Source organism: Vigna unguiculata, chromosome 11, assembly GCF_037176805.1.
Source record: "Vigna unguiculata cultivar grain cowpea cultivar isolate G323 ecotype 2 chromosome 11, ASM3717680v1, whole genome shotgun sequence".
Classification (NCBI taxonomy): domain Eukaryota; kingdom Viridiplantae; phylum Streptophyta; class Magnoliopsida; order Fabales; family Fabaceae; genus Vigna; species Vigna unguiculata.
This window is the reverse complement of record NC_140802.1, coordinates 13,545,610-13,568,531: the sequence shown is the minus strand read 5'-3', so window position 1 is coordinate 13,568,531 and position 22,922 is coordinate 13,545,610. Positions and strand designations below refer to the sequence as shown.

Sequence of the window (22,922 nt, the reverse complement as noted above, 5' to 3'; positions counted from 1 at the left end):
TAATGGTGGTGCGTGAAGGATGGTGGAGTGTTCTGGTTGTTGCTGTAGATGGAGATGCGCTGGTGGTTGCCGTGGAGGGTGGAAGGGAAATTAGGGTTAGGGTTTCATGTGTGAGATGGAGGAGATGATGACGTGGCAAGATCTGAGTGGTCAATTTGGTGAGTGGAGGATTATGACACGTGGCAGCTTATGGTTGGCTAATTTTAAAAGGTGGGGATTGCCACATGGCATGATCTGGTTGAGTGGAGTTTAAGTGGTAGGAGGGGTGCAACTTAGTGAAAACTGGGGGTGCAAAACAGGTTTTTTTTGTGGTCCACTTGCAGAAGGAGTGTGTAAATAAAATATGGGGGTGCATTTAGCTCCTGATTTATTCTTTTTCCAGAATTTCTTGATTTTGGACTTATTTTGTAACTTTGAATATTTCAAAATCACACTATTAATTGACCAAAAATAAATTCCAGCTGCATTAACAAACGTTAGAATATCCAATAATATTTTATGCAACTAAAATCAATTTTTACGCCACTTTTACCAAACTTACTCAATAAATCCAATAATCACAAATCCTAATTAAATCAATCTTTAAGCACAGAAAATTCAATTAAATCCCCAAATTTAAATATTAAATGAGGGCAAAAATTTGAACTCATCACTTCCTCCAACTCCCCTATTCTTTTGTTCAATTTTCCCTCTGAATCCAAACAACGAACCTTCCACGTTGCCAACCTCTTCCTCTCTTCTTCCCAACCCTCCCTCTCTTTCTTCCACGCAGCCTTCTCTTCCTCAAGCTTTTCGACTTTTCCCTGCAGCTCTTCCACCTTCTCCCGCCCTCCTTCCTTCACCTCCCGCCGATATAAAGACCCTACACGTTGACTTAATATCAAGGCTTTGCTCCCAAATTCCACCATTGTCCTTACGATATGATCCGCCTCCAAACCATCAATAGAGTTTATAATGGTCTCTGGGAGATTGATCGTGATATCCTTCCTCACAGATATTTTCGGCAACTCAACTAAGCCAGACTCCGGTCCCCTCTCCCCACTAGCCGACCCTGCCCCACTGGCCGACCCCGCCCCGAGCAAGACCGCCCTCACTTTCTTCACGTCCTTCCCCTTGCCGATGCGAGGCGGCACCTCGGCTTTCCTCTTCGTTCCACCATGTACATGTACTTCCACCACAGACTCTTGCAAGTTGGCAATGTCAGTCTTCCCCAGCTGCTTTAGCCTTAGCGGCCATCTCCTTCCTCAACGACTGGAAGAGCGCCAAATTTTTCTTCCCTGATTGCGCCATGTGCCCTACAATAACATATTAAACCCCGGTTAAAACAACTTAGAATCATTAACACAGTTTAAGTAACAAACAGATACCTTCAATATCTATAATCGGATGCACCGAATTATAAACTCTAAATAAGCCCTTAGTGGGCAACTTATCAACAAACTTCATTAAGATCTCCACCACCTCCTTATCCCCCGCCGACAACTCGTCGGTCCCCATATCCCTGTACCGAGAAGGGCTACCCGTCAAGCTAAATGGGAATTTTGTACTCCCATCTGCGTTCAAGAAATAGGGCTTGCCTTCTTCCTTCACCACAACTTTGAAGTACCCGTCCTTAAAGTGCTTGAACGACTGGGAAGACGCATCCAATCTGCTGATACTAGGACGACTTATCAAAGACAGCCAAGTAGTTGGCTGGCGGGGTCTAGTGTCATAGAAGTACAAGAAGGCGTAAGGAGAAGGCTCCAAGTATAGAGATTGGCACAAGATGCGGAAGGCTTACAAGTAAGCCCAACTATTCGGGTGCAACTATGTAGGTGCCACGTTCAGCGCGCGCAACATACCCATAGTGAAATCATCTAACGGTAGTCGCACATGTAGCTGAGAAAAGTGACACATGTACATGTAGAAGAACTTCTCCGTGGCCCCCTCCTGCCCATGGCACACACGGTCAATAGCGCTAACCCTCTCCAAGGAAACGATATCCTCGCTTACACCCTTTGTGATGACAGGTGTACAGTTCAGCCAAGAGTTCAATAAGCGAGACCACCAGAATAAAGATGATTGATTGCGGACATCGGTACACACCCACCTGTAACCGCCTTTGGCCGGCCAGTCACTATCGGCCAACTCTTCTGGGGGATCTTCTTAGACCTCCCTCACCGTTTCCATGGGGATCCCGCTTACCATACCTCCAGAACTGGTACCCTCTTCATCAACTTGCCTACCTCTACTCCTTTCCGACCCCAGACTCTCACTACTAGATGTGGACAACAAAACGCTATCGCTACTAGACATACCTTTTCTCGTATTTTCGGAAAGATGTCGACTGAAATTGGGAACTAGTCGGACAGGAAAACGCACACAAGACCTTTGAATACGAAATTCTCGCAAATGAACCAAGTAAACCCTCGTTTGTTTTGAAATCCATATTTATAAGCCAGAATCCCAAACGGCGAAAACCCCTTTCCGCCAAAACAACAACTCATACCAATCGATACCATCATTACAAGAGAGATGACTCTTAAAAACAACGGCGCCAAAACCCCCTAATTTTACCCCTGACATCTCTTCACCTACCATCAACCTTTTATCACTTTTAGCCTTAACACTGTTCATCACACTTAAAGGCTGGAGGACTGGTGTACCACAACTAGCCGATCCCGTGAGCACACCAACACATAATCACCCTTGACCGACAACTAGAGATGGCAAATAAACCCGTGCCCGTGGGTATCACCCGAACCCGTCCCCGTTTTGACGGGGAATCCCCGCTTTGACTGGGTATGGGTATGGGTATGGGTAATACCCGAAATTTTCAACTGGGGATGGGGATGGGGATGGGGATATATATATACCCGCTCAAATACCCGTCCCCGCTTAAATTACTAAACTATTTATAATTTATTAAATAATCTAAAAAATATATATAAATAAATAATATATTTACACATAAAATATAATATAATATAATATAATATAATATAATATAGTATATATACATATAAATAAAATATACTTTTATTTATATATATATATATATATATATATTTACACATATACATGTAATATAATATAATATAATATAATATAATATAATATACATATAATATATACGTATAAAACAAATTAATCATTTAACTAGTGAGATCTTTTATAAACAAATTTATAACATTACAAATTCATAAAAATTTAAAAGAAATATATATATATATATATATATATATATATATATATATATATATATATATATAAAAGCATAAAATATCTACGCATATACATATAATATATATACATAATAATATAATATATATTATTATATTTATATTATTATATAATATAATATAATATATACTTAAAATAAATATATATCTATAAATATATATATATATATATATATATATATATATATATATATATATATATATATATATATATATATATATAAAAGATATCCACACATATAATATATATACATAGTAATAATAATATAATATATAATATAATATAATATATATAAATAATTATATATATATATATAAACATAAGATATCCACACATATAATATATATATACATAGTAATATAATATATAATATAATATAATATAATATTATATATATATATATATATATATATATATATATATATATATATATATATATATATATATATATATATAACATATTTCTCATTCTCTTTGTTTTTTGTTATACACTTTGTTTACTCTCTTAATTGTCTGGTTTGTTTTTCAAGATTTAATTTTGAAGGTAATTTTTCTTCTTCTTATTACATAATTTTTACTCTCTGTACATGGTTATGTTCAAATAGGTGTTCCTCAATTTCATTCTATGAAATAATTTTTAGGTTACACATTTGATTATCTTTATTTATTTATTTATTTTCATGAAAATGTTTGACTCTTATTTTGTAGCTCTTCTTTTTGTTACTTTGGTTATACACTTTTTTACTCTCTTTTAATTGTTTGGCTTGTTCTTTAAGGTTTAAGCAGATCTTCAAGGTACTTTTCCTTTTATCATAATCTTAATTATACATTTTTTTTTCCGTTATGTTATGTTCAAATGGATATTCTCAAATTTGGGTCACACATTTAATTATCTTTACTCCTTTATGATAATTTTATTTATTATTTATTTTTTGTTTCATGATAATGTTTAATTCTCAATTTTAAGTGCTCAATTGCATAAATCCTTAATTTAATTCAAGATCAAAAGATGAAGAATCTATGTTTAAATTTGAATTATTATTAATTTAATTTTGTTATTTGTGCTATTTCGTTTAAGTGGTATAATATAAATTTTTAATAGTATAAAAAATATTTGAAATATTTTTAAACTTGATTATTGGTTTTCCTTTTATATTTTGTTAAAAAAGAAATTAACCTTTTTACTTTGTTTGATTTTTTTTTGTTACGTATGTTAGTTTCTAGAGAAAATGAGCACAGGAGATCAAGATTTGCAGGTACCAAGTCCACCACAGTGTTCACAACAACCAACTCCCTTTCAAAGTTCCAATAATGACAGTCAATCTCCATTGAATCCATCTACGCAAACACCTTCAGAAGTTCATGATGAAATACATTCAACAACACAAGTAGAGCCTGAGAAAGGGAAATTGAAAAGTGTTGTGTGGGAACACTTTGAAAAGATAAAAGTTGATGGAAAATACAAAGCTAAATGTAACTATTGCAAGAAACTGCTTGGTGGAGAAACAAAGAATGGAACAAAGCACTTGCACCATCATACAAACATATGTATTCAAAAGAAGGCTTTAGCAAAAGGAAAAGGGGGACAAAAAACACTTTTTTCTAAGATTTCAAGTGGCAAAAAGGAATTGGCTTGTGGAGCTTATAATGAAGAAAATGCCAAGAGGGAACTTGCAACAATGATTATATTGCATGAATATCCATTGTCAATAGTGGACCATATTGGTTTTATTAGATTCGTGACAACAATTCAACCATTATTTCAACTTCCTTCACGAAATACGATAAAGAAAGAGATACTCGGCATCTATGAACATGAAAAACAAGTTGTTATGAAGTTGATAGATACAAATAAAGGAAGAATAGCAATTACATCAGATATGTGGACTGCAAGCAATCAAAAGAAAGGGTATATGTCTATCACAGCTCACTATATTGATGACAATTGGACATTGCAAAATATAATTTTGAGGTACACCTTTTTTAATTTATAAATTTTCTAGTAATTTTTTTTATGCACCTCTAGAAAGATTATATGTCTTACAAAATATTGCTTAATTTATAGGTTCATTTATGTTCCCGCACCTCACACAGCTGATCGACTTTGCAATGTATTAGTTGATTGTTTGTTCGATTGGAATATTGATACAAAATTGTCTACTATCACTTTAGACAACTGCAACACAAATGATAGCATGATTGAAAAAATTAAGGATAAGTTGAAGTTGGACACACTCATTAAGAAAGGGTCTTTGCTTCATATGCGTTGTTCAGCACATATCCTTAATTTGATTGTGAAAGAAGGGTTAGCCGTCCTAAAAGAAGGGGTGGAAAAAATTCGAGAAAGTGTAGCATATTGGACAGCAACTCCTAAAAGAATGGAAAAATTTGAGGAAACAGCTAGACAATTGCGAATTTCTTTCACTAAAAAGTTAAGTTTGGATTGCCCAACTAGATGGAATTCTACTTACAAGATGCTTGATATTGCCATATGTTATAAGGATGTGTTTTTTAGGTTAAAGCAACGTGAAGCTCAATACACTTCTTTGCCAACTGATATGCAGTGGGAATTTGCAAAGGATGTTTGTCGAAGGCTAAAATTATTTAATGACATCACAGAAATCATTTCTGGCTCCAAATACCCAACTGCCAACATCTTTTTCCCAAAGATTTGTGAGATCAAGATTGCAATAAATGATTGGGTTAAATCTCCTGAGATAACCATTCAAAATATGGCAATACAAATGTTAAAGAAATTTGAAAGTTACTGGAGTGTTATTCATGATATATTGGCAATTGCTTCAGTTTTAGATCCAAGGTACAAGATGGACATGTTAGAATATTATTTTTATAAATTGTATGGTAATGATTTTGATCTGAAACTTAGTAGGATTCGTCAAATGTGCTATGATTTGGTTTTGGAATATCAATCAAAAAAGAATGAAACTTCTTCTTATAGAGCTACATCATTGGAGTTGGGAAAGGATGTTGATAATGATGCGAATGAATTTTTAGAGTTTATGGCAAAAAAGAAAAAATCTAGAACTACAGTTATGAAAACAGAGTTGGATTATTACTTGGAAGAAGATAATTTGCCGGTTACACAAGAATTTGATATCCTATCATGGTGGAAAACAAATGGGTTAAAGTTTCCAACCCTTCAAGCAATTGCAAGGGATGTTTTAGCTATTCCAATAACAACTGTAGCTTCTGAATCTGCTTTTAGTACTGGTGGTCAAATATTAACTTCTCACCGTAGTCGACATCATCATATTACTATAGAGGCTTTGATGTGTACAAGAAGTTGGATATGGAACTCAAACCATCTAGGTAAGTTACTCAAATTTATTAATATTTTTTGTTAGTATTTTTTGTGAATTCTCATCTAATATTCTACATTTGGTGTTTGTAGGTGTTAAAAAATTAAAAGGAAAAGATGTTCTCATGAGTGAAAATGAATCTGATGAAGAAGGTACATTATATTCTAGTAATTAAAATTTTCAATTTCAATTATTATATCATATCTAATTTTTCATTTTTTTTCTATGTGTAGGTGGATCGAATGCAAATGAAACCACTGATCATTTGTAAAATTAATAAATATTTTGGTTATTATAAAATTTTAGTAATGTGTAATTTTTTAGCTTTTATATAATTATTTGAATTTTATTTAGTTGTTATTTGATACTTTAATTTGAGATTTATACTATTATAATATTTTTCTTAATATTTGACATCATGAAAATCAAAAAGAGTATGTTATTTTAATATTGAATATTTTGATAGTATCATGATTCCGTTGGTATGATTTTTAAATTTTTTTTTATAAAAAATATTTAATTGATATATGGAACAATAAAAAAATGGGTATGGGTATGGGTATAAGAAAATACCCGTTACCCGGTGGGGATGGGGATGGGTCAAAAGTTGTATACCCGTTGGGTTTGGGGATGGGGATGGGGATGAATTTTTATTATGGGGATGGGGATGGGATCATGATACCCGTACCCGCCCCGCCCCGTTGCCATCCCTACCGACAACTCATATCGACCAAGACTGGGAGACTGGTGTACCACACCTAGCCAAACTCGACCAAATAAGTAAACGATACATATATGCCAAGGTGGTCAAGTAGTCACCCTAGGCCGAGTTGGTCTAAGCCTTACCAGATTAAACCGATAAAATAAACCGTCGGGGAAAGTAGTCGGCCTAGGCCGACTACTCCAATATACTTAGTAAAATTGAAGCCCCTCGTGTTCAATAGGTCCTAAGGGCCTGGGCTAGGGCCCAGGCCCACTTACAACCCAAACTAAAGCCCAAGCCAGGGCCTGGCCCATGGCATAACCAGACATAATTAATGCTCTATAAATACACGTGCACCCCAATAATTAAAGGTACACATTCATTAATCACTGATTTGACTTTTTGAGAGTTTTGACTCACTTGAGCTTCGGAGTCCCTTCTGCAGGTAACCCCTCCTGGGTCCAAACCGACATGTACCAACCGAGAAGAGGCCAACTAAGGAGATAACGGACTACATGGTAAGGTGACGCTTGTGCCTAACTTATCTTGTTTGTTCTCTGCAGGAACATTTACCATTTTAATTAAAATTTGTTTAATTGGATCAACTGTAATTCAATTGAAATCATTGATTTAAATTATTGATGTTACGACATTGATGTGTTGACATTCATCATAATATGATTATAATATGACTGTTAAGATCTAATAAGTGTATTTTTAAACATGCTAATAAATAATGACTTTTATGTAAACATATACAAAACATTAAAATATTATTTTATGTATATGCTAATCGATTAATCATAGAAGGCAAATTCAAATTCAAATAAAAAAAATAAAATATTTTAAGACTGAAAAATAAATTTCACTCATAAAAAATAAGAGATCAAAGAATATTTATTCTAACAATATGAAAGATAAAAGAAGATTATTGAGAATAATTCAAATATGAGTTTAAGTTTTATATTCTATGAAAGTAATAAAATTAATGATTAAATATGTTTTAGGTCGCTTAATTTTGAATAAAAATTTGAATTAGTCCCTTTTCAAAATTTTGACTCAAATTAGTTCCTACACTTAGAAATATGTGGATTTAGTCCTCTTAACATAATTTTGTTAAGTTTATTTGATGTTTCAGGCACATTTCATGATATTATTTAAGTTATTTACACTATTTGATACATTTATGTTTCAATGTTAGCTGATAAATATATTTGAAATATCAAATAAACTTAACAAAACTTGGTTAAAAGAATTAAATCTACGTACATTTTTTAAAGATAAAAAACTAAATTAATCCAAAATTCGGAAGATGAAATAATTTCAATTTTCACAAAAATATATTTAATCCTAAAAATAAATATAGTATAAGAAAAAAGACCTATAAATTTATTATTTTAAAATTTTGAATTAAAAATTATATCAATTTGTTATTTAAATTAAACTTAAATCATATTTATATAATCTCTCCTAAAACTCATTAAAAAACAAAAAAACCGGAGAGAAGAAAAAAAATAAAACGATATAAAAGATACAATGGGACAACTCCAGTACAAGGAATCCATCACAAATAGCCCACTCCTTTATGACAAGCAATTATTCGTTTTTCCCATTTAAAGCTGCCACAATTGCTTACCTTCTCCTTATAGCATTGCCTTCCACATTTTCCCTAAATGCTTGCGGGTCCTATGCATGTGAATGAAAAAAAAAGAATATTCAATGTATTTGTACATATCATTAGAACACGCCAATGAGATATTTGTGCCATCACGTGCTTTCTGAAACCTTTGAAGTACTAGTCAATGTGTGAGTCGTAGTTTCAAACCTCTTTCCAAGATCACCGATGAAAAAAGATGCATGGGTCACCCCTCTCCACCATAAACTTACATACTCACGTTTCAAATTGTTAAATATTACTTATGTGAGTACCAAAATCTCAAGTGTGAAATGATTGGGTTATTGCGATTTCCTTTGCATATCATTCCACCGCCCCAGAATTTGGATGTGGACAAAACTTGTTATAAAACTATCATATATAAATAAAAGGTATCTCTTTTAGAATGTGATTTTGATAATTTTTTCCAAAATAAGACTTTGAAAATCTAAAAATACAAAATGTTTTCAAAATTGTACTAAAGTAGTGGCATGTTTTAATGGAGTTGTTCAGAATTCGGTGTTTAGTAAAGCTAAATTCTGACCTCTTTTGTCAACATTAGTGCAAAAATTAGATCAGTAATTCAGTTTCTCAAGATTCTAGCTTGATTTTCCAAATACGAAAAGAAAATAGAGAACATAATTAATTTTTTGACATATAATTTATTTTATAAATTATGGAAAAGTAATTATTTTTAAGAAGGACCGACCTGGATGTGTTCAAACTCCAAATCAATACAAGATGGGAAGTCTACCTGCAAGGATTTTAACCAAGTTAGTAAAATATATATTTTTAGCAAGTATTTAAATAAAGAGTGATTATCCAATATATATATATATATATATATATATATATATATATATTTATATATATATATTTTTAAAAGCCTTTTAAGCTTGTTAAGATATAGAGTATAATTAGGGATGCCAATGGGGTGGGTAAGGTACGGGTAGTAGCTCCCCTGTACCCTACTTGCTGAAAAAATATTCGCCCCGTACCCGTACCCATATCTGTCGAGTATCTGTTATGCGGGTACCCGTCTATTTTTTTTCATATCAGCGGGTATCCACGGGTACCCGCGGGTATTTACAAAATTATTTACAAAATAAATATTTAATCATAAATTGAAATAAAATAAAATAAAATACATCATTGTCATAAATTTTAAATAAAGTTCAAACAAACTCAAGTCCATACAAGTCCAAATAATTATAAAAATAAATATAAAATAATGTTTAATATAATGGAAATTCTTTAATTAGTGTTTGATCAACAAACTCACTTTCTCCAATTGATTCCTGAAAAATAATCAAATAATAAACCCCAACTACCACATGTCAAGTATTCTTATTTTGATTCCATCATTTAACAACAAGCATACCATAAACGTCACTGTCTATATAGGGTTTGGTGTATATGCCCAATTTCAAAGAAGGGAAAGAGAAGAATGTCAAGGGGTGTATTTGCAAGAAGACAACGTACCAATACTTGAAGCTGGAAGAATGAAGACAAAAGAAGATAAGATGTGCAGCTTATAAAATATTAGATAAGAATGTTTTTTACTAATATTTATATATATATATATATATATATATATATATATATATATATATATATATATATATATATATATATATATATACTAGTCCTTCTACCCGTGCAACGCACGGGTTTTTTTTAGATGTAATAATTGTGGTAATAGCAATGGGTTTTCGGATATTTAATAATCTATATGATGAGAATCTAATGTTTTAAAAAGATGTTGAAGTGTATCAATAGAATAGATCAATTTAGAATGTAATTAAAGTGGTATGTCAAGTTAATATTTGATTTAATTGAATATTATCGTCAACCATAAACAACAAAAATATGACTAATACACTACTTTGTTAATATAAGAATAAAAAAAGTAAAAAATTACATACCTAGAATGTATCCTTTGGTATTGAAGTTCATAAATTCGTTTTGTACATAATTTCCTTTTGTACACAATGACTTCTTTGTTCAACTTTTTCTGTACCATGATATTCCTACATAGCAGAAAATAACATAAATCAATTGATATATATTTATAACAGTTTTGAAATGAAAAAAAAATAGAAATGACATACCTATAATTGATTTCTTTTCAAAGAGTTTCAAAAATTTCTTTGTACACAACGCTTTTAGTTGTGTTTGTTACCTTTCCATCTTCATCCAATATAAGTATTTTCAATCCTGTTTTGGTTTTGACTCTAGAAATAGCAACATATAGTTGGCCATGTGTGAATACAGGTTGTGGAAGATAAAGGCCGACTTTAGAAAGTGTTTGTCCTTGACTTTTGTTAATCGTCATTGCAAAGCATAAAGATATCGGAAACTGTCTTCTTTGAAATTTGAAAGGCAACCCTGAATCAGATGGCACTAAATCCATTCTTGGTATAAAAATCATGTCACCAATGTTTTTTCCAATAATTATAGTTGCACATATTACATTCTTGCCTAAATGGTTGACTTGCAATCTTGTGCCATTACATAGACCTTTCGCTTGATCAATGTTTCTCAAGAGCATAATTGGAACACCTGTTTTCAACTTCAGTTTATGATTTGGTATCCCTGAACATTTGATATCATTTAAAAATTCAGATGTAAACCATTCAGATTACACTTCATCTTGTTCATCAGATTGGCAAGGTGTATCTGAACTTAAATAAGTCACCTCTTCACCACCAATTAAAGACAACATGAAATCATTTACTTGCTCTACAGAATCATTTGTTAGGCACAAAATTGCTCCATCATCAAAATAATTAGGATTCAACATGTTAAACACAAATTGAGGATAGACAAATTCAACCAATGCCAATAAAGGTAAATCTGTGTTTGTAATCAAGATTTGTTCTGGAATTTCAACCATGCACTCACCATTCTCATTTAGATCCATTTTCTCGTCTCCAATCTTCAATATCCAATCAGCAAATTCTTGAATATCATTGGTTGTTTCAGTATTTAATGTAGTACTTAATCTCATGTTCTTGGATAACTTTAGCACTTTACAACAATTCCATAACTCTGAATAGTTGATTGATGATTTTATGATATCAAACCTAGATCCTTTTTTGATAACTGGTAGAATTTGTCTAAAGTCACCTCCCAAGACAATTGCTTTGCCACCAAATGGTTTGTCTTTATTGGCATCATCAACATTTCGCATAATATCTCTTAGTGTTCTATCAAATGCCTCAAAGCACATTCTATTCATCATTGGTGCTTCATCCCAGATAATCAAACTGGTTGCCATAAGAAGTTTTGCCCTTAGACTACCTTGTGCTATGTTGCAAGTTGATTCATCATTAATTAACAGTAGGATGCAAAAGGTAGAGTGTGCTGTTTTTCCACCAGGAAGTAATAAAGAAGCAATTCCACTTGATGCTACGTTCAAAACAATCATGCCCTTGCTTCTTAGACCAGCCGACAATGTCTTCCACATAAAAGTCTTACATGTACCACCATAGCCATATAAGAAAAAGAATCCTCCTTTCTTTGAAAGAACTGCTGTCATGATATCCTGATATACATGAATTTGTTCATCATTCAGTGCTTTAAACAAACTGTCATGTTCTTTCGCCATGTCTTGTTTATTATATTGCAGCTCATCAACAATAAATCTATTATTGAATGTATGTACATCTGAAAGATCAAGTTGAGGTAATGAAGGATAATCTTTCAAACTTCTACCATTTGACATTAGCATTTCCTCTATTTCCAGCAGACATAGTTTTTGTAATTCAGCAATCTAAATTTGAAGACCTGCAATAAGTAAATAATAAAATTAAAATATATATGTATAGCAAATTAAAAAAAAAAATATGAAATACCTGGTAAGTTCATCTCCTTCCTTTTTTGGTACAAAATTCCATCACATAAGATACTCCAAGTAGAATTCCAAACTATATCTGGTTTAGAAATTGTATTCATCGACAACAAAGTAACAAATAATCTTCTAAGTTAATACCCAGAAGCAAATTCACTTGCTTCTTTGATTGCATCAATATATTCTTTGTCGTCAGCCAACAATCCCAAAACATAGCAAGCTTCTTGGTATGTTTCATAATACTTTCCATCAATTATCTTAATGCTTTGATAATCAATACAACCTTTTTGAATGGTCAGTAATATCCTCAAATAATAAAGTTCTCCAGAACCAAGAGGAATATAAGTAAGTCTACCAATGTTGTAGCTTTTCTTCCTTGGTTTCCATTCTTTTTCTTTGGCAAACCACACAAATTTGCTTGGAAATTCTGAATAAGTCAATTGTTTTCCTTCCTCATAAACTTTGTTAGCCTCAAACCAAGCTAGAAACATTGTGTTAGCATTTTCGTATCTGTTGAAGACCACATTAATATCATTATCATCTTTAAACAAAGCTGATTGTTGGCCAGGAAGATGAAAGGTCAATCTCTGAACAGGAGGCCATCTGTGATGGATGTCAAAAGAAAATATTCTCCAAGCAGCTTCACATGGTGATAGATACCTACAATCGTAATACCTTTTGATCTCATCAATAATGGTTGATTTTTCAGACTGTGCAGAGTTGTTGCTTATTTTAAGAGTAGCTCTGTCGGGACCTTTGTTCACATATTTGAACAAATATTTTATTGAATTGGTCTTGTTGCAATACTCTGTATTAACGTGTGCTTGATACCTCATTAGAAGTGGTGGATTGTAAGGAACAACACTTCTATTGTCCAGCTTAATTCCATTCTTCTCAACAAATCTACCATTATCAAGTCTTCTATAGCATGGATATCCTTCTTCATCAATTGAAGTCGAAGATGTGAATTTTTTTGGATAAAATTTAGAACATCTTCCTTCCTTCATGCAAGGTGAATTATGTCTTGCAGGTCTGCATGGTCCATGAATCATGTAACTTGAGACAACTTTTTCCAATTTGGGGTACAAATCAGCATTTGGCAATTCAGCTGATATTACTTTATCAATATCAGTTGAATTCTTCAACTTGCTTTCTCCATCTAACCATAAAAGTATATGTGCATGAGGTAAACCTCATTTTTGGAATTCTACTATGTACATTCCTGCATATATAAATAAAAAATAAATATAGTTGTCAGAATCTAATTTAATAAAAATTTATATAATGTATATTACTTCATATATAACATACCTGCTGTGCTTTTTCCAAAGAAGTCCTTTTTCTTAAAATCTGTCATCATTTCATCCAGCTTCATTTTGAACACTCTACATACAATATCAGGTCTATCCGAAGCTGATAAGCCTTTTGCTAAGACAAATTCTTTTATTTCACTCCAATTGACATTGCATGTTATAGTAATGAACAAATCCGGATATCCAAATTTTTTACAAATTGCCATAGCATCTTGACAATTGTTGAACATGTATCTTGACAATACGTCTTCCAATTAAAGAAGGATCTGTCTCTCCTCTATTAGCAGCTTCTTGTAATCCATTAAGAATATCACAGCGAATTAACTTTTGATTAGCTTTGATGAACGACAACCTTTGGGCTTCAACCATTGTATAGCAATCGACCAGAAACTGTTGGAACAATCTGCATGCATTCACAATATTTCCTGCTTCTACAGCTCTTTGTTGTATTCTAAAGGCAATAAATTCTCGCAAAGAAATTCTAACTCTTACCCTGGATTTTGTTTTTGAATGAGATTCTCTTATTGGGATATCCTCTTGATAACCATCTTCTCCATATGGAAACATGAGAGGATATTGCAGTGGAATGAAAGCTGCGTGAGTTTCGTGCAGTTTGGTTAATTCACCAGAACATTTTTTGACCACTATATCTCTGCCTACATCCATATTGCCAAAATCACCAACTATAAGTGCAACTATTTCATCACATGAAGGTGTATTGTAGACTCTAGGGTCTTTGTTTCTGCCTCTAAATAGTCTTAGCGTGAAATCTGATTCCATATGTTCCAGTGACAAATCTCTTACTCTTCTAAAAGATTTCGCAAGAACATTGTGATTGTCAATCATTTGAATCAAATCAGCAACCAATGATTCATCTATAACAGATTCCTTGGTGTTTGAACTAAAAAATAATAAAGAGAATACATGTCAACACATGTATTTAAATATTTCATATAATGAAATTATTTAATATATTCACTGACCTGAAATGCTTGACTCTGTTAGTCATTTCATTTTCGGTATCATATATGTACAGCTGTGCAAACTTTGGCTTTGATCCATGCTCTGGCAATAAACTGCCAATACGGTGATAGTTCTGTCCATTCAGAATAAATTGTGGTGGAGCAGAACCATTGTTCATTGAATTATCAATCTTACCACCAATTGAAGTAAATGAAAACATGCTATTGTATACTCTTATGTTTTGTAGAAATGATTTTTTTTCTCTAATCTTCACCATTTAACAAACCTTCAAGAAGATTAGGTGGTCTTTTTAATAGTGGAATTTGGACTTTTCCCTTTTGACAACACAATGAGAATTCAACTCCCTTTGAGGTGTTACACTTTTCTGCTCTTTCTTCATACAAAAGTTGAGCTTTACAGTATTGGCATTCCAAGCAAGGTTCTCCAATATTGAGCAGTTCTGAACATCATTACAAAACATTAGCATGAAAATGTGTATATTTTAATCTGCAGTTATATACAATTGTGTTGGACATTATGTACCTTGTAACTCTCCTTTGCAATACAATTCGTTTGTAGTTGTAGTACTTGTAGTATGTTCTTCAATATTAGTAAGATGAAAACTAATTAATGATTTGAAAGGAATTTATATTAACATCAATAAGTTTAATATCTGAATTACCATCATCTCTTATCGTTGCTGAATCATCATTTGTTGTGTCTGAATAATTATGTTGTCTTCTTGTTTCATCATCAAGATTGAATCTGTTTTGAAGTGATTGTATGACTTGAAAAGGATATTTGACAACTTTATTCCTAGAAACAGAATGCGACTCATTTAGAACCTTTGATCTCCCACCTATGAAAAACAATAGAAAACAATTGTCATACCTGCATTGGCATTGTGAGTATGAATCCAAATGTACTTACCTGCACTGGAATTGTAATTATTTTGTCCATAATTTCTCTGACTGTTATTGTTAAAAGCTGGAGTCATTCAAAAACATTGATATAAATTTTAAAATTGTCATTTAAATAGGTATATAAGAAATTAAGAATAATGTAGAAATATACCGAAAGGACTATGGTAAGTTAAAGTAGAAGTTATAGATTGTGAAGTGATTTGTTGTTCAACTAAAGTACTTGAAAAACTTGAAAATTTGTTGACAGTTACTGCATTGAAACGAAGGTTAGTTTAAAGTGAGAAGAAATTAATATTATTCATAAACAATGTTAAAATTAATTATTGGAAGAACTTCAGAACTGACCAATTTGTCTGTGAAATATTGAATTCATATTGTGAAGGTTGTTGTTGTTGTTGTCAACATTTGGAAAAGGATTATTGTAGAAGCATTGTTATTAAAGAAATATACAAAAAGACTTCATTGATTCATTTAACAACAATCTGTAAAGATATATCTTAGAAAAAAAAAACTTACTAATATCCAACTGTTGTAATGGATTCCTGTCTATATTTTTCTGAAATGATCTTTGAGATACAGTTGGTTTATCTGTGATTAAAACAACAAAGATGTTTGAGTATACATCTGTGTTGTCAAGTTACAATCCAAAACATACAGTTACAAATATATATATATATATATATATATATATATATATATATATATATATATATATATATAAAGAAATCCTGAGATTTGTTTACTTTGAGAAGAATGGTTTGCAAATTTAGTTTTCTTTCTTGCATTCTCTTCTTTGTCATCTACAACATAAAAAAACATACAAACATACAAATGCATAATTTTTAAATAAATTATTGATGAAGAATTAGAAAAGATAAATGGTTTAAGTAAGATGTTAATGACTTACATGAATGTTGATTACTTCTTGCATTGAACCTTTGTTGTAGCACCAGTTTCCTTCTTAGCCTTGCATTTTTACAATCGTTATGCTCCATTACAGTACATAAATGTTATGGAATAGTTTCAAAGGTTACAATGGAAGAAACAAAAATAAAGGTAAGTTGACTCAATGGATGGAAAAGTGTTTACTGTTTTATTACTATATTGGTGAATGTCTTTGTTAAACTTTCTTGTGTAGCTTGTACCTCTAATCACAATTGTGGAAACAGAAATATATGTAATTATAATAGGAAGCAGTTGTTTCAGAAGACAAACATTAAAAATAGAAAGAGCATGCAGTGCTGAGTGTTAATATATCAGAATCATTCATATATATATATATATATATATATATATATAACTTATTTCAGAGTTGATTTGTTCTTGCAACTAACAAAACATTTGCTTTTTATGTAGGTACAATCAGACGTCTTTTTTATGCACTACTATATATAGTACAACAAAGAGGACTGTTTCATAGGAAGTATCTGCAATCTTAACCTCATTATGTGTCTAAATGATAACATACAGTCAGTGTATGCACATACTAAAGCAACATACATCCATACATATGATTATAGAATAGAGAACTTTTCATTATTCGTCCAACTATATATCTTTCAATTGCATCATATATATAGAATAGAGAACTATACATATGCATTGCTGTAAATAAAAAAACTTCTAGGTTGAAAACTACAAAAGTGGCAGAAATAAAAAAGAAACTATTTATACTAACTGTAAATTAAAAATTACAATATGTTAGCACTTTGACATTCTGATGGCTTTTCATGTGGTGCACTTCAAACACCAAGTCAATAGTTTGATGAAATCCATGAGCAGTACAAAATTCCTTCCAGCCACTTCCAATTTTGCTAGACTTCTTAGGATGATTTCTCAACAGTAGTTTGCACTTCACTGTTTTACGCGGTCCATAAAGAAAAATGTATTTAAATCTTCCTTGACGAAGATAATTGCGAAAATCAGCTGGCAAATCCTAAAACATACATAAAGTATTAATGAAATTAGTATACGGATTGAATTTTTAAACTAATTTGGAAACATAAATCAAAATATGAAAGAAACATCCATTTAGTAAAAAATATGAAATGAATCTCACCAAATGGCTAGCATTGCATTGATTTGGATTCAGAAATATGAAGAAATGCAACTTTGGTCCATTGAAAAGGGGTTGATCTGCCTCAATTCTTTTAAGAAAACGTGCAATAGACAAAGGTTTGCATTTACTGGGAAAAATAGTGATGTGGAAGCAAGAATCACCCACATATCCAAAATAAATAGTGTGGAAATCGTGAAGTTCATATATGTGCCTTAATTCAGTCCATCCTCCAATTAGCATTGGTTTTTGTAAATTCTAGTTATAAGTAACCACATGTCTATTGCCTTCTTCATCTCTTAAAGTCCATTGACGTTCAAGATCGTCATCATAAAGAATGGCGAACGCACGATCCACAAAACCAACAACCTCGAAAGACAGAATTTTTTAAAGAAAAATATGGATTAGTTAAGGTTAAAATCAGGATATTGTAAAAGAGAAGAAGAAATCCGTCACACAAATAGAAAGAGTAGAAGAAATCTTGTAAAAGAAAATATGTCTGAAAAATTTGACAATGAACTTACCTCGTTCTGAAGGTGAATAATAGAGAACTGGTACCTACTCATTCTATTAATAACGTCATCTTCATTGAAGTTGTTTTCCATTTGCTTCGACTTTAAGAGAGACAGTAGAGTAAAAGTTGGAAGAATGTAGAATATGATTGAACTGATCTTGAAGTTTAATCTTCATGGTAGAATGGAGATGAATATTTATTTATAGAAGACAAATGACAAATGAAAAGACGGGACGATTACAAATAGTTTCTTCAACAGTAATGTAATTATTACGGCATTGGAAAACGGGAAGACGATAATAACAGAATAAAACATTAAAAAGATATAACGTTATTAAAGATATATTAAATTATTCGATTATGATACACAATATAATAATATAATATATGTAATATATACCAATAACAAATTTCCAAAAATGAACTTCTGTAATATATAATATTATACGTAAAAATATAATATTTCATTCGTACTTATTGTATAAAAATATCTCAATTATATCGTACAATGTTTAATAAGTTAGAAATTAACAGAAGATAAGTCAAAAAAAATAGTCAATCAAAATTGTATATGGCATCAGATTCTGTAGTGAGAACCTAAAATCTGTCAACAGATAATTGCTTTGCCATATTTATCTCATTTATGAAAAGTAAATATTATGAAAAATAGACATATATAAATTATGTTGTAGAAAAAATAGATATATCTTATTTATGAGTCACACAAGTTTCAAGAAAAAATCTTTTTAGACAAAAGATATGTTATTTACGACTTTCATTACATCATGCTACAAAATGAAATCAATTTTCGTAAGTTTTTATGTAGCTGGTAGTCATATTTGTTGACAAAAATTGAAAAATGTCAACAATATCTTGTGCACCAGCGTATGAAATAAATTAAAATCTAAATAATGTAACTTAAAAGCGCATAATATTGTTATCATGAAATTGAACATAGAAGTTGTAGTTCAGATGAAATTAAAGATGAAATTTAACATAGAAGTTGTAGTTTAGATGAATTTAAAGACAAAACGATGCATAGACATATTACATTCCCAAAATAAAAGGCATAAAAAATTTTTTCTTCAAATAGAATAACTAAAAGTGGATCTCAAATCACTGCTTTTTCCTTCTTAATATTTCTTTTTAAAAGCTTCAATGGAACATTGTCTTCTTCGATGGATTCAAGTGATGCAGTCTTCTTTCCAAATTCTCTCTTATGTGAACTGTTAGCATCATCGTTGGTTGGATTATCTTGGATTAGTTCAGGTGATTGGGATCCACACTCAATTGTTTCTTTGGTAAATCGGACTAATAAATCCTACAGTATTAAAAGTAAATTTATTAAAAGTAAATCCACATTCAAAATTAATAACATTATTAAAAGTATTAAAAAAATAATTCATGTAAAAAACATTTATATAATTTGTATACCTCTGAAATATTAACGGTGGACTCATTGACTATACGCAATTTTTCCCTGCTAAACTCACCATTCCCAGCATAAACATCCTTCAAATAGGTAGAAATAATGAGATTATAAAAAAGAAAAAGATAACTGCATTATAAAGAGATTATAATGTAACAAATTTGATCGTAAATTACATCTTACCACAGATTTCAACGAAGAATCATTGAATTTCTCAATTATATCATCATCAACACATATTTTCTTCACTCTGAAAGACTGCTCAAGTTTAAAATTCTGATCGTTCCTACTTTCCACTTTAAAAAGCAAACTTCTATCAACTAACTCATCAAACTGCTTAGGCAAATTTCCAGAGGAATTCATCTACAAAAAGAAAATAATTAAACATTGTGTAATTTCAATATAAGTGGATATATTGAAGAGTATACCTTATCATGAGTATCTAACATATCAGCACAAGTTTTTTTGAAAAGGGTAGTTGCATCCTTATCAAAGAGGACAAATGTGGTTGAATCGGAAGAGTTAATAACTCGGATCTTAATCCTATATCTGAAAATTGAAAAATAAATTTAATGAACAAAAGTTGTAAATACAATGTTGTTTTAAATTGACATTAATATTAAAAAACAATTCGTTAACCTTGGAAAGACTTTTATAACATGCTTGTTACACTTCTCACAAAAGAACATCTTCAAATCTGGATAAACAGCTTTGTTGCACACACAAGCAGTATACCACCACTCATCGTCAACCAAGATATGCTTAATTGTTCCAAACAATATGTAAGTGGTGACCTTTCAATATAAAAAACATTAATCAAGAGATTATTGTGAATAAGAAAAATTGCACAATAATAATAAAATCTATTCTAACCTCTTTACAATCTTTTAGACCTTGAATGGTGGTTCTAGGTGTAAGTGTTAAAAAGTCCTCTTCGACAGTATTTTTGGAAGACTGAGAAAGTTGCGTTAATCCTTGAGAGGGAGATTCATTGTTCTCAAACATTCTGTGCAAAATAAAATATAGTTGTTCTCATAAACAATAAATATATTATTGAATGTATGTACATCTGAAATATCAAGTTCAGGAAATGAAGGATAATTTGCATTACAAAGTAACAAAAATATTGTTACAAAAATGGATTATAAAGTTCGAATAAACTGAAGAACAATTTGAATATTACCTTGATTTAAGTTCAGATGCTTCCTTGAAGTTAACATTGTACTTAATACGGGTGTAGAACTTACAATTTTGAACTTGAACCTTATCTATATTTAAAAATATAGTGTATGTGAGAGTAACATGGAATAAGTAGTACAAAGTACTTTGTAAAAGTAATAACAAAATTTTACCTTGAAAAGTTTTGACTTTCGCAAATTCTATACTTACAACAACATTTTGTACTTCTCCACTTGAAAGAAATACATTCAGTTCATCCACATAAATACCAAACAAAGTACACTCTATTCGATACCTAAAGATTAAAGTTCAATATAATGTCATGTAGTTATTTGAAAAGAAATATAAAAGGAATTTAGTATAGTATATATATATAGAATACCCATCAGCTTCTATTGCTATGAAATTTAATTTTGTTGTCTTTCTATCAACTTGCAATTCTCTTTCAGTCCCCACTCCGACCAGTAATCCCAAAATATCTAAAATGCAATTCATAAATGTTAAATCATATACTTTAACAAAAAATGTTTATTAATAAAAATATTAATAGTATTGGAACTAAAAAGATTGACTTACCAACTAAATAATCAGTATCAAATGCAGTGGTTGTCAATAAGGACAAAGGTGTGTATTGTGGTTTAATATCAGGAACCAAATTAACATTAAGCAAAGAAACTTTTGTACCAAACTGGAAATTTATCTTATAAGGGTGGTGTGTTGTTCTGTATATTCCAGAATTCGGAGCAACACTGAAGTTTTGTATGGCATAAACATGGCCTTCAGAAATGTCATTCTGAAATTTGTTACTTAGAGTACGTCTAATTGAAGCATGTATTTTAGAACCCTGAAACAGATAAAAAGAACATATATAAATTTAAGTATAAATATGTTTAGCATACAAATATTTAATTCATACAAATTTGTAAAGGAAAGTAGGTGTAATGGAAGAATTTAAAGAATAAAATTAATAATAACCTCTTTGTCTTGAATAACGAACTCGATGGAAAAAGGACACCTCTGTTTAGTGAAATCAGGAACAAACCATGAACGAATGACCCTAGCGATAATATTCCAATTTTCCTTCTGGGGACTTACTTCGCTTACGCTCTGGATTTGGTTTGGAACTTCACAGAGAGACATGTTGAACTCACAACAACAATATTGAAAAATGAAAAGTAAAAAAGTCAGGATTAGATTCGAGACATATTTATACTTACATAGAGAAATAAGGAACTAATAAGACAAAATTGTAATTCATACAACTAAAGTAAAGAAATACCAAAAAAAGGTTGAAATAATAACTTTATCAGAATCTACTTTTTATTAGTCAAAGGAGAGTAAAAGAAGTGTAACGATTAATCAAGACGTGGATATGACAATTTTTGAAATGGTAGAAGAAAGCAAAAAGTAGAATATATTCAAATAAGGACTCTTCAAACATGGAGTACCAACGTTTTGACAGAAGTCATGCGAATATATATTGGTGAAACCTGCAAATAACAGCTATTGATGTCAGAAGAAATAAAGTATTCATATTGATTTATTGACAGGTTTCATAGAAAAGGAAAATTAAGAGAAAAGCATTCTGATGAAAATAAAGCATGAAGCAGATGACTTGAAAGTGAATAAAAAAATTGTTGGCGTGATGGATTAAGCACTGAACAATTAATTGAAACAGTAATGTGGACCCAGTTCATTGCCTAATTGAATGACAAACAAACGATTGACGAACGCAAAATCCTTCAAAATAAAACCAATATAAAAAAAAATTAGTAAAGGATGTCGGAGAACAA

At 31.1% G+C, this 22,922-nt stretch overlaps 1 protein-coding gene and 1 pseudogene across 1 annotated transcript; both read right to left on the bottom strand.

Moving 5' to 3' along the window:
• Window positions 1-11,027: 11,027 nt before the first annotated feature.
• On the bottom strand, window positions 11,028-15,495 carry LOC114182713 (uncharacterized; annotated as a pseudogene).
• Window positions 15,496-19,632: 4,137 nt separating this feature from the next.
• On the bottom strand, window positions 19,633-22,269 carry LOC114169418 (replication protein A 70 kDa DNA-binding subunit B-like). The gene is made up of 11 exons (XM_028054560.2): window positions 22,105-22,269; window positions 21,706-21,973; window positions 21,512-21,608; window positions 21,303-21,424; window positions 21,134-21,218; window positions 20,824-20,956; window positions 20,590-20,744; window positions 20,379-20,499; window positions 20,134-20,313; window positions 19,956-20,033; window positions 19,633-19,842 (listed from the first exon to the last, which is right to left on the bottom strand). Exons 1-11 carry the CDS (start codon window positions 22,267-22,269, stop codon window positions 19,633-19,635), a joined length of 1,614 nt encoding a protein of 537 aa, XP_027910361.2.
• Between the last annotated feature and the right edge of the window lie 653 nt (window positions 22,270-22,922).

What these genes read in the sequence shown, in the direction of transcription:
- LOC114169418 (XM_028054560.2), bottom strand. Translation starts at nt 22,269, where the DNA reads ATGTCTCTCTGTGAAGTTCCAAACCAAATCCAGAGCGTAAGCGAAGTA. An exon ending in TGATACTGATTATTTAGTTG is followed by an intron (nt 21,609 to 21,705) that starts GTAAGTCAATCT and finishes ATTGCATTTTAG; the next exon opens with ATATTTTGGGATTACTGGTC. An exon ending in GTCTAAAAGATTGTAAAGAG is followed by an intron (nt 20,745 to 20,823) that starts GTTAGAATAGAT and finishes TTATATTGAAAG; the next exon opens with GTCACCACTTACATATTGTT.